The sequence below is a fragment of the Mustela nigripes genome, chromosome 13 (genome assembly GCF_022355385.1).
Source record: "Mustela nigripes isolate SB6536 chromosome 13, MUSNIG.SB6536, whole genome shotgun sequence".
NCBI lineage: Eukaryota > Metazoa > Chordata > Mammalia > Carnivora > Mustelidae > Mustela > Mustela nigripes.
The window spans coordinates 137,229,761-137,244,789 of NC_081569.1; the positions used below are offsets into that span (position 1 = coordinate 137,229,761).

Below are 15,029 nucleotides of genomic sequence, written 5' to 3' on the forward strand. Positions count from 1 at the left end.
ACGAACTGAGTGGAAGGCAGATGCTTAAACGATTGAGCCACCCAGGCTCCCCCTTTGTGGGATTTTTTCTGTTTTTTATTTTTATTATTTTATTTATTTTTTATTTTTTAAATTCAATTAACATATAATGTATTTATTGGTTTCAAAGGTAGAGATTAAGTGATTTATCAGTCTTCCATCACACCCAGTGCTCATTACATCACATGCCCTCCTCAGTGTCCATCACCCAGTTAGCCCATCCCCCCACTTTTCTCCCCTCCAGCAATCCTGTTTGTTTCTTATTCTTAAGAGTTTCTTAGGTTTGTCTCCCTCTGTCATTTTGTCTTGTTTTATTTTTTCCTCTCTTCCTGCATGATTCTCTCTTTTGTTTCCTAAATTCCACATGCCTGCGAGATCATATGATGACTGTCTTACTTTCAGATGATTGGCTTACTTTGCTTAGCATAACACCCTCTAGTTTCGTACACATTGTTGGAGATGGTGAGATTTCTTTTTTTTTTTTTTGATGACCGAGTAGTATTCCATTGGATATACACACCACATCATCTTTATCCAATCATCTGTTGATGGACATCTGGGCTCTTTTCCATATTTTGGCTTGGCTCTTGTGGACTTTGCTGCTATACACACTGGGCTGTACATGCCCCTTCAGATCACTACATCTGTATCTTTTAGGAATACTCAGTAGTGCAATTGCTGGGTCTCGGGTAGCTCTGTTTTCAACCTTTTGAGGAACCTCCATGTTGTTTTTGGGAGTGGCTATACCAGCTTGCATTCTTTGTGGGATTTTCTAATAAAACATTTAATATGTTCGGTACTCAAATTCTTACTTCCAGTCTCTTCCAGCTTCTCTTCAGATCTTTTTGATCTCAGGTATTGGCAGCTATATCCCTGTAGTTGTTCAAGCTAGAAATCTTAGAGTCCTCCTTGACTCCTGTTTTTCTCATAATTTGATGAAGAATCCTTTTGTCTCTACTTTTAGTATCCGTTGAAATTCCTGCTACTAATTGCTGTCTGCTGCTTTCCCACTAGTCCAAGCCATTTATCATTGTTCTGTTGTATTACTCTCATTAACTATAGTCTCCTTGGTCTGTCCTAGCCCAGCTACTAATGGTATAATGGTTATTCTCAGCCAGCATACGAAATGATATTAAGCCAGATCATGTCTTGCCTGCTTAAAAACTGTAATGGCTACCATTCTCATTTGGAAAGAAGTTCAAGTCCTTCCTTACTGTGGTTTGTAAGCTTTTACCTAATCTGGACTACTCATTATGTCTCCGGCCTCATTTCCTGTTTTAAGTTTAAAATCCTTTATCCATATGTCTTGGGGCCAGAAAGGTAATAAAGGTAATATTCCTTGTAGGGCTTGGAGCAACATTTGGTAGTCAATGACAGCATTTCTTTAGGGAACTGTTCGGGATTCACATTAAGCAAAGGTAGAGACCATATAGCCACAAATAGGTTAGATCAGGGTTTGTTGTTACCAGATGAGTTTTGGTGCCAATTTTGGGAAGAACTTACGTTTTGGGAGCTTTGGGGATTTCTAGAATTGCTCTTAAGGGATTATGGATTTTGATTTTTTTTCTTCTCTCCAAAGGCCTTTTTGTTGTTCTTCAAACATCCCAGACATGCTCTCAACTGAGGACATTTTGTCTTTGACCTTGGATCTCCCTGGAATGCGGTTCCATCAGTTATCTTTGCTTACTTCACTTTGATTTCAGTCTCTGCTCTGATGTCCTCTCAGTTTCTATGCTGAGCTTCTTCTTTTCTTCCCTACTCAGTTTTCTCCATAGCACTAGCATCATTTGATATGAATTTTTTTTTACTTTGTTGTTTCCTGTTTTTTGTATTGTCCCTACTAGAATGTAGACTTGAAGTTCTTTTGGTCTCTCATTCTCTACTGTATCCCCCATGCCCGGAACAGTGCGAAACAGTATAAGTGCTCAATAAATAATTTGTCATATGACTGAATGAATTAATTTTTCCATTTGGGGATATTCTGGAACTAATTTGGATGAATTTATTTTTAGCATTTTCTTTTTGTGCCTGTGACCTCTGTTATTTGAGTTATTGTACAGTAGAAGATGGTGAATACTTAAAGTTTTATCCTGCACATTTTTGAAAAGGTATCTTTGGATTTAGTCAAGTTTGACTTTTGCTGCTTTTGTTACGTAATTGGGCTAGAATTTTAAATAGTGGTAGCACAAAAGGGTATGAAGAAGCCCCCCCCCCAAAATTCTGCTGTTTTTTTAGAGTTCCTCTTTAAAGTTATTATTTTAAGAGTAATAAACTGGAAGAGTTAGTATACTTTGTGCTTTTATTCATTGTGTAGACCTCGTGGTATAAAAGGTACTTAAGAGTTTGATTAGGCAATGGATTATGTCAGATGAGAGGTAATTTTGGCCTGATAGTTTTATGCACAGGATTGATAGAAAGTGATCCTTACTTAGAATAGTTTATCCTGGTTTAACTGTCTTTGTTAAAATGTTTTCGTTTCTTGTAACAATTTCATAATTGTGTAGTTTATAGGCAAGCAATAAACAGCAAGATGTTTGAGGTGGACATGAAAATTGCAGCAATGCATGTAAAAAGAAAGCAACTCCATCAGCTACTACCTAGTCATGTTCTTCAGAAGAAGAAAAAGGTAAATTTAGAAAGTACTTACAAAAGCATTACTAGCATAATGTTTTTACTGTGTTCAGCCTATCCCTACTTAAGCATTTAGACTCCGTTTAAGTCATGCTTGAAGTAGATCACAGCATTTAAAAAATCTGTTCCAGGGAGCAAGTTCCAGTTTGTGAAACCTTGCTCCCAGGCGTGTTTCTTGCACATACTTGGAGACCTCAGACAGACTAGTGGCTATGCTTTCTGTCCTTATTTTACATAGACTTACCTTATTTTTCTTTAATTTATTTATTTACTGACTTACTTATTACATTTTTTCTTTAAATAACTATAAAGGACATTTTTTTCTTATTAAAACTTACTGTAAAGGACATACTAGAATTTTAGTGCAGAGATGACAGTTACATTTTTACTTTATGTGATTTCAAGAATAAGTGGCTAATTTCTATAATGGAATATACATTGCAGTGAAAATGAATGGGTCAGAGCTACATATATTAGTATGTTCAATTAAAAGGTTCTGATGAATATGTATTATTTAATAATTTAATAATTTTAATTTTATAAGTTTAAAAAATGTAAAACAATATATTATTTAAGAGAATATGAAAGAAAAGTGTAGCATATAGTATGATATAAGCATCCAAATCAAGGCAAAGAACTTTGGAGTAGATAGGCTGGCTCAGTTTCAGTTCCACTGCTTCCCTGCTGTGACTTGTGCCACCTGTATAATGAACATCACGTTCTGGATTTGCTTCTTCTCTAAAATTAAGATAATTTCCTCATTAGATATTTTGTGAGGATGAAATGAGTTAATACCTGTAGAAAGTGGTTTCGACTAGTGCTTTAGCACATAGCAAATGCTCGTATTTGTTTCTGTTGCCATCACCATAACTTGGGGGTAGAGGTACTTGCTTTTTGAGTCTGGTCTAAAATGCAGTTTTAAAAGGCACTTTTGTTTTTAAAGTAACTTGGTACATTAAAGCCTTTATGTGACTTGTTTTCTTCTCATCCTAATGCTTTTATGAGTTAACTAATCTAGAAAGTGGCAAAAAGTACTGTTCTTTTCTCAAGCCATTTTATTTATTTGTAATAAAATATACATAAAGTTTGCCATTGAATGATTTTATTTTTAAACTAAAATAATCAAACCAGACATTTGTCTTCTGATTGCTCCTTGGTGTTATTAATGAGTTTAAGCATCCATACTTAAATGTGTCTTTACTCCATGTAAAAACATATAAACATTTTGTGTGTTTTCAGAAGTCAATGTAAATAGATTGTTACGTTCTTTAACATTATTTAGCTATTTCTATTTTATTAAAACATCTATTTATATCTGAGGTAATTAGATTTTCCAGAACCCTTTATTCTCCAACTACCTTTTAAAACCCCTATTCACATGGTATTGTTGCTATTTGAAACAACAAAAGTATAGTTTAAGTAAATTTTATTTTTATTCTATTTCTTAAGGTATTATCTATCTAAATATAATCATCTAGAAACAAAAAGGATTATTAGCATTCAGAAATAACTTACTTAGTCTAAACGTTGTTATTTATCAAATAAAGCTTAACCGTACTCTCATCACCCAGTAATAGCTACTTTTCGCATTCCAGTGTGTGTTTCTGCATAGTCTCTTGGTGCACATATGTAATCACATATCATGTATTTTTAAAAGGTTTTTGATGGTACATGCCCTTTTGTGACCTGCTTTTTGGGTGTTTATTATGTGTCCAAATTATATTACATTACAGATACAATGTGGCTGCTTAGTATTTCTTTGTGTGGCTATAGTATGACTATATCTTTACTTTATTTGACCTCATTTGGATTATTTCTAAGTTGTAGTGAAAAAACACTTTCTTGTTTTTAGAAGTAGTATCTAGAAATCTAGATCCATGAATCTTTTCTTAGACTCTTCTTGATTTCTTCCTTTTATTAACTGCTGTTTATTTGCAAAGCACTGTATGAATGTTTTTCTATGTTTTTAATGATAAAACAACCCACAGGTATTGTCTAATAGAGGAAACCAAGTGGTTAATAAATTTGCCCATGGTTGTATAATAGGAGATGTGAATTCGACCTAGGTTTCAGTGCACGTGTGTTTATTTCTCTTTGTAGTATGTTCTGTCATTATTTATCTTTTATTAGAAAGTGTGGATAGAACATTTATGGTATCTTGGTACTGAAGTCTCTCGTGCCAAATTTGGTATAGACATAGGCAAAGCAGAGCAACTGTTTTGTGTTCAAACCAGCCAGTTAAAACCTTCAGGTTCATAGATCATCCTCAGCAGTGGCCTGTTGTTTCACAGATGTTTGATCACCTGGGCAGGAAGGTAACTATGTAGATTTCGTGTAATTTAGTTACTGTACACTGGTGGAGAATGAAATTGGTAGCATTTTTGCATAGGAAAGAAGCTCATTAGAAAATTCTTTTCACAACTGACTTCATAAACATGTGGCATTACCTTCTCTTCCTCTCCATTCTGCCAGGTCTCATCTTCCCCATTTGATTAATATTGATTTATGTACAAAAGTAATGTCTGTAGTGCTAGATCAAAGAATGTCTTGTCCTTTGGGGAACTGGAGCACACACATGCACACACAGACAGACACACGAATGGGAAGTGGGTTTTTGTCAGCAATGCAGTCATCTCCATTAAAATGTTTCTGTAGATAAGTGGAGCACCAAGGCTAAAAAGTATTCTGGAGAAAAAGTTGAAGAAATCAATTGATATTGCAATACTACTGATTGTAGAAACGGAAACTAAGTTCTTTAAAAATCATGCTTTATTTGGGTTTTCCTCTATTAAGTAACATGTTGAGTGCTTTGATTTTTGAGAAGCAGGACTAGCATTAGGATTTACATGTGGATATTAGGTTTCACTTTCAGGAAGTTATTTCTGCTGTTTCTATTTTCACAGGATAATTTATACTATTAGATGTACCGTGTTAAAATTCTAAGTTGGCAGTCAGAGCACCAGAAATTCTTTCTTTTGGGAGAGCCTCATTCATTTATAGATGTTTAGAAGTGGTACTGTGCTGTACTTATTTGATTATTTTTTTTGATATTACTCAATTTTATGTTCATTGTAGAATAATTAGAAATTGGTCACAATCCCCAAAGCCAGAGATATTTATTGCTAGTATTGGGTTTATCGTTAAGACTTTTTCCCTTCTATGTGTATGTGTCTGTATATATTTATAGTTGTCTGAGTTAAGATTCATGTGTTTTCACATTATAGTGCTTTTTAGTGTGCGGTGTATCTTGTGGAGAATGTGTCCTTTTAATGTAGCATTCCTTTCTCCTATTTTCTCCCATGGAAGAATTGTAGAGTAGTCAGGCCTCTTAAAAGTCAGAAGGTGTGTATCTATGAAATCTTCACCTTATATTATAAGTCAGCATGACACTTCTGAGTTTTCATGCACTTACTGATTTATGCTGTGTAGTAGGAATCATTTTTCAAAGTAAAAGATGTGGGTGAAATATATATTTGACTAAATATTTTATTAATTGCAGCATTCAACAGAAGGTGTCAGATTGACGCCTCTGAATGACAGCAGCCTCGACTTGTCTATGGACAGTGATAACAGCATGTCTGTGCCTTCACCTACGAGTGCTATGAAGACCAGTCCATTGAACAGTTCTGGCAGCTCTCAGGGGTAAGGAAATTGAGGGAGGGAAGTGGACTGGCTGTTCGCTAAACGCATTTGATGAATCCTCTTTTTAGAGTCTTCTTTTTTTTTTTTTTTTAAAGATTTTATTTATTTATTTGACAGTAGATGGAGAGGCAGGCAGAGAGAGAGAGAAAGAGGGAAGCAGGCTCCTTGCTGAGCAGAGAGCCCGATGCGGGACTCGATCCCAGGACCCTGAGATCATGACCTGAGCCGAAGGCAGCGGCTTAAACCACTGAGCCACCCAGGCACCCCAAGAGTCTTCTATTTAGCATATTATTTTTATTCCTTCTGATTCAAGATAGCAGTTGAACTTATTTTGGGGGGAAAGTAATTTTTTTTATCCTATTGTGTTGTACTTGTATTCTGTTTTTGAGACAGGTGTATCTTAATTCAAATGTGAATGAATGTTAGTGCTGTAATCCCTCAGATTTCACATATAGATGGTCCATGACTAACATGGTTTGACTTAAGATGTTTTGACTTCACAGCGGTATAAAAGCAGTACACAGTCTGTAGAAACCATAATTTGAAGTCTGAATTTTGACCTTTCCTAGAGTAGCAGTACACCACCTTATGATAGTCTCCTGTGGTACCTGGCACAGCAGTGAGCCATAGCTCCCAGTCAGCCCTTCGCTCCCAGGGTCAGCAGCCAGTACGCCCACAAGCATTCTGCACCCCTGCGGCCATTCTGGTTTTCCCTCTTAGTACAATATTCAGTAAATAACAGGAGATAGTTAACACTTTTTTATAAAACAGGCTTTGCGTTAGGTGGTTTTGCCCAGTTGTAGGCTAATGAGAGTGTCCAGAGCATGTTTAAGGTAGGCTATGCTAAGCTGTGATGGTTGGTGGTTATGGGTATTAAATCATCTTCGACTTAAGGTATTTTCAGTTTATGGTGGGTTTAACTGGACGTAACACCATCTTAAGAAAGATCTGTATTGAGGCTTCTCCTGCCTCCGGGGAGTATGGTGAATGGACAAGAGAATGGACAAGAGGGACAAAATCGCCTTTCTGTCCTGGGGCTGCTTACATCTGTATAGCTGGGGAGCAGATGTGTGGACATACTAGGGGTCTTCTAAGGAAGGTGAAGGTCTTTGTAGGCTGCTTTTATTTACAGGAATTTATTTATTTATTTATTTTAAAGAATTAAGTGTCTTTAGAATCATTTAACACAGCTAAAACATTTTTGTTAACAAAAGAAATAAGATGGCTATGGTGGCAAGAACTAGAACACAAAAAGGCGTATTTAGGTTTAATCTTCTATAAATTTTTCCAGTGTATCCTTGTAGAGTCTTTTTTATTTTTAATGGAAATACGAGGTTACCTTCAAAGGGATTTGTATAAAAGCCTTTTGTATTTTGAATTCATGCACCTGTATGTAAAATAGTAACTTCAGAGTAACTGAAGTAAGTAACTTCAGAAGCTTAAACAACAGTTTCCCGTGTAATACTGAGTAACATCTGTAAATAAGACTTCTGGATTTTAAGTTTGTATATTTGCTTAGCATATTTTGAGTATTTACTATGCTCTAACCATTTTGCCAGCTCTTTCTGGTTTTCTTTCTGCATCTGTGGTGGTGCTCTGGCCAGCTCTTCCTTTCTGTTTAGATCATTAGATGTGTGTGCCTTTGAGGATGCTCTTGTCCTGGCTCAGTATTCTCCCTGGGGGAGTGGGATCATCTGCGCTTGTTGACTTCATTTACTTCTGTGTACCAGTGAACGCCAAAACTTTTTTTTTTAAGATTTATTTATTTGGGAAAGCATGAATGGGAGGGACAGAGAGAAAGGAAGAGTGAGAATCCAGCAGACCCTGTGCTGAGCACAGAGCCAGAAATAGGGCTCAATCTTAGGCCCCCAAGATCATGATCTGAGCTGAACCAAGTGATGGACACTTAATCGACTGAGCCATCCGGGCGCCCCCGAACTCCAAAGCTTTAATAAGCTGACGGCCCTGGTTAAATGCAAATGTCTTGTAGGCACCAAAAGTCGAAGTCCTTTCTTGCCGCCGCCACCTTGTCAGGATGTCAGTGTTCCACAGTTGCAGAGTGCCAGCTGTAGCCGAGGGAGTGAGAATAACCAAAGGACTTTGTGCTTTTATTTTTCTTGCAAGGGGTAATTAAAACGAGATTATTTAACTGCGATAGGATTTATTTGAGACAAAAAAGTTGAAGAGATAGAGTAAAGGATGGGTGATTTCAGTTTCCTGAAATGACAGGAGGGAGTAGGATCCAGAACATAGAAGAGGAGGGATGGCTTTGAAAGCCTTTGTTGTTTATCTGGGCCACCGGTTTGCTTTTAGGGTGTCACGAACCTTTAGGAATTTATTTCTGTTTCTTAGACCATCTTCTTATTCATAGCCTTTGACAGGATTTACTTAAACCTCAGATCCATTAAGTCTTTGCCCCTAAATCAGATACAGATTGTTTTTAAAACTGTCCTGTTTAATAGGCTAGTCACTAGCCACATGTGGTGATTTAAATTGATTAATATTAAATAAAATAAAATACTCAGTTGCTCACCAGCCATATATCAAGTGCAGAGTAGCTTCATCTGTATGGTGACTACCGTACTGGATAGCACAGCTGTGAGACATTGTTCCAGAGGGTTCTGTGGGATAGCACTGCTTTAGAGTAAGCGCTTTGGGTTGTTGGTCATATTTATCAAATAAAGTCAGTTACTGATGTATACACAGAAGTAAAATGAAAGAATCCTTTCCTTCAAATAATAATTTCCATATTAAATTTTGTTACGGAGTTTTATACTTTCCTGTTTGCGGTTTTCACCTTTTTTTTTTTTTTTTTTAATTTTTCTTTTAGCAGAAACAGTCCTGCTCCAGCTGTAACAGCAGCATCTGTGACCAACATACAGGCTACTGAAGTTTCTGTGCCACAAGTAAATTCCAGTGAAAGCTCAGGGGGTAAGGAGATGGGGTTGACAGACTTGAGAATCCTTACACCGTGTTTGGTGTTAGCCTTCATTTTGAAGGGTAGCTTTATTTGTTAAGTGGTTCGAATTCAATTTTTTAATGTTACTGTGTTATTATCGATGAAAAAATAAAACTCAGACTAAAGCTTTACTTGTAACTTGCTGTTGACAGGATTTACTGTAATTTTTCTGGTGTTCATGTACTTCCCTACTTAGGTACATCGAGTGAAAGCATTCCTCAAACTGCCACACAGCCAGCCATTTCACCACCACCAAAGCCTACGGTCTCCAGAGTTGTTTCTTCAACACGTCTGGTAAACCCACCACCTAGACCTTCAGGAAATGCAGCAACAAAAATACCTAACCCTATAGTAGGAGTCAAGAGGACGTCCTCACCTCATAAAGAAGAGAGTCCTAAGAAAACCAAAACAGAAGAGGTATCTATATATTAGTTAGCCATGGGAATATCAGTCTGCCTATTTTAAAGTCCAATAGAAGAAAATCTTTGCGAGCCAAAATTAAGAGCAGCAAGGAAGAAAGCATTTAGAAAATGTTTAGGTAGTGCCTTAGGGCCATAGTGTCTCTTCACCCTTCTACCGTCTCAGTGCCTATCTCGTCCATAAAGCTGGGCCTCATTTAAACTGAGCTTGTCTAGTCTATAGCACAGTTTAGCATGTCATCTCAGTTTCTCTTTCTCTCATAGCTGTATCTTTTATGTGTACTGATTCTTTGATAGCCCCTTTGGATATAGTTCCAGGATCCAAGTAGAGTTTTAGAGTTTCTTACACTGTACTTGGTGTTACAGGGTTACTGAGAGGTTTTTAGGGAATTCTTACTGAATAACTGGCCAAAGTTTAAAGTCAGATTAATTTTGAGACCTTGAATAACTGCTTCCTCCAATCCTCCAGGAAAATTTTCTCACAATACTTTTCACTTTTTATAGTGGCCAATTTGCCTTGCCAAAGTCTCAGATAGTTTTAGGGAAACCATTAAAAGTGTATGTTGATTTTGGTGTGTGTTTTGAAATATAAAACAGAAGTAAGTAGGCTTGTCACACAATTTCATTGCTCCCTGGACTCACTCTCCTGTTTTTTTCCAGTTAGTAGGACAGTCACTGTTGTCTCAGAGATGACAGTCGAAAAACTAATTTCATTGTGATTTTTGGTTGAAATTTTGTTCCTTAGGAATTTACTTATTTCATCAAAGCTTCTTTAGAATGGGGAAAAAAAAATCTGGATTTTTCTCATGAGAGTGTTTTGCTCTGTAATAGTGAAATGTTATTGTCACTAATTTGTAAGTGTTCTATTCCCCAGCTTATTCTGAAGCATATTGGTTTAGGTTTTTTTTGAATATGGTCCCTATTAACTGAATATGAATAACTTGATGAATTTTATCACTCTAATGGTCCTGAATTAAGAATGATTATATCATATCATGCTTTACAACTCCTATCCTGAAAACCCATCTGTAGTTAATTCTTAAGGCAATGATTTTCAGCCTTGCTTGTATATCAGAATTTTTCAGAGTGATTTTTCCCTTCTTCCTAATAGAGATTTTACAGCCTCCTCCAGATACGCTGAATCAGAGACTCCAGAAGTTAGGCCTGGGAATCTTTTATTCAGACCCCCAATGCTGCATGACTGTGTAGTGCAGCAACCTAAAAGTGTGCTGGTTTTGGTGAAACTGCACATTTTGTGTGTCTCTTGATACTTGTTTGGAATTTGGCAGAGCATTGCAGAATTCAGAATTCACATTTCTTTTGATCTTAGTAAAGTACAGGTAAGGATAACTGGAGATGCCTATTCATTCTGTTTACTTCTGTTAATGGTTTAATCCCTTAATGGCTCCTGAGAGCTCTGACCCATGGAGTACCGGCATAATGTTGGTAGTTTCATTTGCACTTACCTTAGTAGAAAACACTCCTGTTTCCTGTCTAGATACGAAGGCAGTAGGATTATAGGATTTTTTAACTTACTATGGACAATTTTAAGTCTATACACAAGTAGAGAGTCATTTCCGCTGCAGCTTTGGGAACAGTGGGCTCTGTCACCTTCATTCTTTGGGCCTTTTCCATCTCCCTCTGTCTGTATTACAGAAATTAAAAATCCAGACCTCATATATCATCAGTATTTTTTAAATCATGTATCTAAAAGATAAGATTTACAAAAAAGAAAGCATAAACAAACTAAACTTACCCTGCTTAGAAAAATCAAATATCTAGTCAGTGCTCAACTGACCCCCATTGCATCATCAGTGATTTTTTTTTTTAAGTCTTTGTTCCATTCTGTAACTATATAAGATCCCTGTATAGCTGTTGATTGATTTCTCTTAAGTATTCTTTAAAACCGACTTCCCTCCCTTTTTTCCTTGCAATTTTTTTTTTTTTTTTAATGTTTTCTCAGAGTCTGGGTTTTGTTTCTGGCAGCCTCATGGAGTTGACTAACAAAAACAGCTTTATGATATACAAGAGACGTGAGGGTCTGAGGTATCTCACAGGCTGATCTCCTCATTGCCCAGAAGGAGGAGCTTGAGTTTCGGTGGTTTTTCTGTTTATAAAGCTAATTAAAGTCAGTCAGGATTAGAACCCAGGCCTAAATCTCATGGTGCTAAAGGAGAAGATTATTATGAATATCATCACTTTGGAGTTCTCCTCAACTGGATCTCTTATTCTCTGTTAATGAGTACTTGGTATTAGAAATTTTAACCAGAAAGAAACACTGGTCTTAATTAATCATGCGCTAACATGTGTACAGACAGGTTCAGGGTGCTCAGGAGGTGTACTGCCCCTTGATTTGCATCATAGGCGAAGGCTTTACAGATATGTAAAATAAAAATAGACTAATGTTTGCCCTGGATTGTATGGTTAAATGATGCTACCTATGTATTTTTAAACTTTTTCTTATGGAAAATTTCAAACATGTACAAAATTTTAATGAACAGTCCTGTTTGTATCACTTCGCTTCCACATTTACCGGCCCACGGCCAGCCTCCTCCATCTCCACATCGACTTCCTTTCCCTTGTTATGAAGCAAATCCCAGGCATAGCATTTCAGCCCTAAATATTCTGTGTGTATCTAAAGATAAAGACTTCTGAAAACACAACTACAGTCTATTATCACCATATGTGTGTGTGTGTACATATCTATGTATGTATATGCCAGTATATTTACAAGTATTAGCAATAATTCTATAATGCTGCGTTTCCAGTCAGGTTTAGTATTTGCCTAGTTATGACAAATTTCTGTTCTTGAAGTTTGTACTGTTTTCAGGGTACAAATATAAGGCCCTTATTAGAATTTCTTAACTGTTAAATCTCTTCTACTCATAGAAACATAGTTTCTATGTCTTGTTATAAAGCTGCATTTAAAATTATAATTATGCCTAGTAAATACAGCAGAGAAATTAGGGTTAAAATAGTTATTCTTAAAGGGATGTTAATTGCAAATATGGGAAAGTGCAGCCATCTTTGGCCTCCCTTTTCCTTCCTTTATCAAATGAGTTGTTTTTTAATATAACTATAATAAATTAAAAAATTAAGACTGGGAAGAGAGCATTTCTCAAACCACCTGTTCTTCAGGATGTTACTAAGTTTTACTAAGCAAGGGGGATTCTGTGATTAATTAAGTTGGGGAAAGTTAAAGAGGTACTCTTTATAGAACTTCTTAGAACCTTTTATAAAAAGTGCTGATATGTATGTGAATTTCCCAGAATGGTGGTGATAGGATTCCAAGTTTCTAAATTGTTAGATCAAAGAACTCTTTTTTTTCCCTCTTTCTTACTAAAAATATTTTATGAACTTAGTGGTTTAGGAAAGTATTCAGGTGGTATTGATTAATAGTAACAGCTTTCTTCATATTCTTTGTTTGGAAGATATTGAAGCCAAATTAAATATGTTACATTAAAATTTTTTTTTCAAGTGAATGAGTAATCTACTTTAAGGCCATAGTTGATTTTACAGGTTAAATTATTTTATAATTTAAAATTTTTTTTATCAATTAAAGCATTGATTGGCAGATAATCTAAATTTTTCATTTTAGAGAATAAAGCTTTTCTTTTCAAAAACAGGATGAAACAAGCGAAGATGCTAACTGTCTTGCTTTGAGTGGACATGATAAAACAGAAACAAAGGTATACTAATTTAGCCTTGGAATACATACACAAGAGTACGGAAGATGTGATAGAAATGTCTCTAGAATATTGTATTGTCTTTTTGTTCTCTAGGTTGTAGGTTGCTTTTAGTATTCTTTTTAGAGAAGTGTTTGTCCCTTTTGAACGTTAATTTATAATGCTGCAATTGAATTTCTCAAATGTTTGAGGTCCTAATAAATGCAGGGTAATCTGGGTGGGTACTGAATGGCATAAAATGACAAGTGAGCCATGTTCCATGCCTTTAAAGGAACTTGTAATTAAGTAGAGAAGATAAGAGGTAGAAGCAACTAATTATATTATCAGAGAAGATCAGAGTAATTGAGGCTGCTGTGGTGGTGTGAAGGACAGGAGCAGTGGGATGTTATTTCTGACTGAAGAAGTATTAAGAGGCTTTGTAGGAAGACCTTGTAGTATTTGACGTAGTCCTTGAAGGATATGTAGGATTTGGGGCAGTCCAAGATGAGAAGGTCATCTCACTCTTGGTGCGAACGTAGGCTATGTTTTGAGAACCAGTTTTTGGCAGAAGGCTCTGGCAAGAGCCTTTTGGAGTGCATGGGGCCTGAGATGAGGTAGATGAGATGAGAGAGTGGTTTAGCCGAACCACATTAGACTCCGGACATCATTTTTTCAGAAATTGGAATGTACTGTAGGCTTTTAACTTTTTCTTCATATTGTAGAAAATTTGGAAATCCTCTTCCTCCCAAATTATTCCCATAATCGACATTTTAGGAAGTATTCTTTTGGTGTCTTGATAGATTTTATTTGGGCACACGTACTAATGCCTTTTGCTTTCAAATCTTTTTATTCACTCTGTAAACCAGGAAAAATTGTTCCTGTGATGATATAATTTACAAAATATTAATAGCTATCTTAAGGCCATAACCATATTGTATTCAAACAGTTCCAATTGTTGTAGTTATTTCTGTTAAAAAAAAGAGAGTTCTTCCTTACTGTAGTATTGACTGTGGGTAAATACCTGCCGTCCATTTATATTTATTAGACTAAATTTTTTTTTTTAAAGATTTTTTTTATTTATTTGACAGAGAGATCACAAGTAGGCAGAGAGGCAGGCAGAGAGAGAGGAAAGCTGGCTCCCAACTGAGCAGAGCCTGATGCAGGGCTTGATCCCAGGACACTGAGATCATGACCTGAGCCGAAGGCAGAGGCTTAACCCACTGAGCCACTAAATTAATGAAAGAGGAGTTACTGAGGCAAATAATATGCTTACTTGTAAAACTCAGTAGATCACTCCAGTTTGTGCTTCAGAAAGCCTGTACTTCCATTTCTGTTACCTGCATCCTGTTTACCCTCTTTTGTTTCATAAGAGAAAATTGACATTTCATTGTTTTATTACTATCTATGTTGTTTTACAGAAATTCAGATTTTTACATGTTTATTTTCATCTGTTTCTGGGTATATGTAGTATTTTGTTTTGTGCACAGCTTTAAAAGCGTTGAGAGCAGTGGCATGACGTGGTTCTCCCTGTATTTTCAGATAGCACAGAGTAGATCAGGGCATTGATTATTGAGGAGGCGGGGGGAAAACAAACAAACAAACAAAAAGGAATATTTTAGGGACTTTTTTCTACTTTTAATCAAAGGTGTGGGAGCAGTTTTTATCCTTTTGAAAAGGTAGTTTTATTTAATAATA

The 15,029-nt window shown here is 36.2% G+C and overlaps 1 protein-coding gene across 4 annotated transcripts in view; it reads left to right on the forward strand.

Moving 5' to 3' along the window:
• Nucleotides 1–15,029, forward strand: part of PAPOLA (poly(A) polymerase alpha) — a 59,450-nt gene that overhangs the window by 39,725 nt on the left and 4,696 nt on the right. The window contains exons 16-20 of one of the 4 annotated variants that reach the window (XM_059373929.1): nt 2,523–2,644; nt 6,149–6,291; nt 9,125–9,222; nt 9,447–9,667; nt 13,296–13,358. In XM_059373929.1, the coding sequence (XP_059229912.1) occupies nt 2,523–2,644; nt 6,149–6,291; nt 9,125–9,222; nt 9,447–9,667; nt 13,296–13,358 (647 nt within the window). Of the gene's footprint in view, nt 1–2,522; nt 2,645–6,148; nt 6,292–9,121; nt 9,223–9,446; nt 9,668–13,295; nt 13,359–15,029 lie in introns of all 4 variants that reach the window. The other 3 variants (XM_059373928.1, XM_059373931.1, XM_059373930.1) reach the window with 3 other exon arrangements.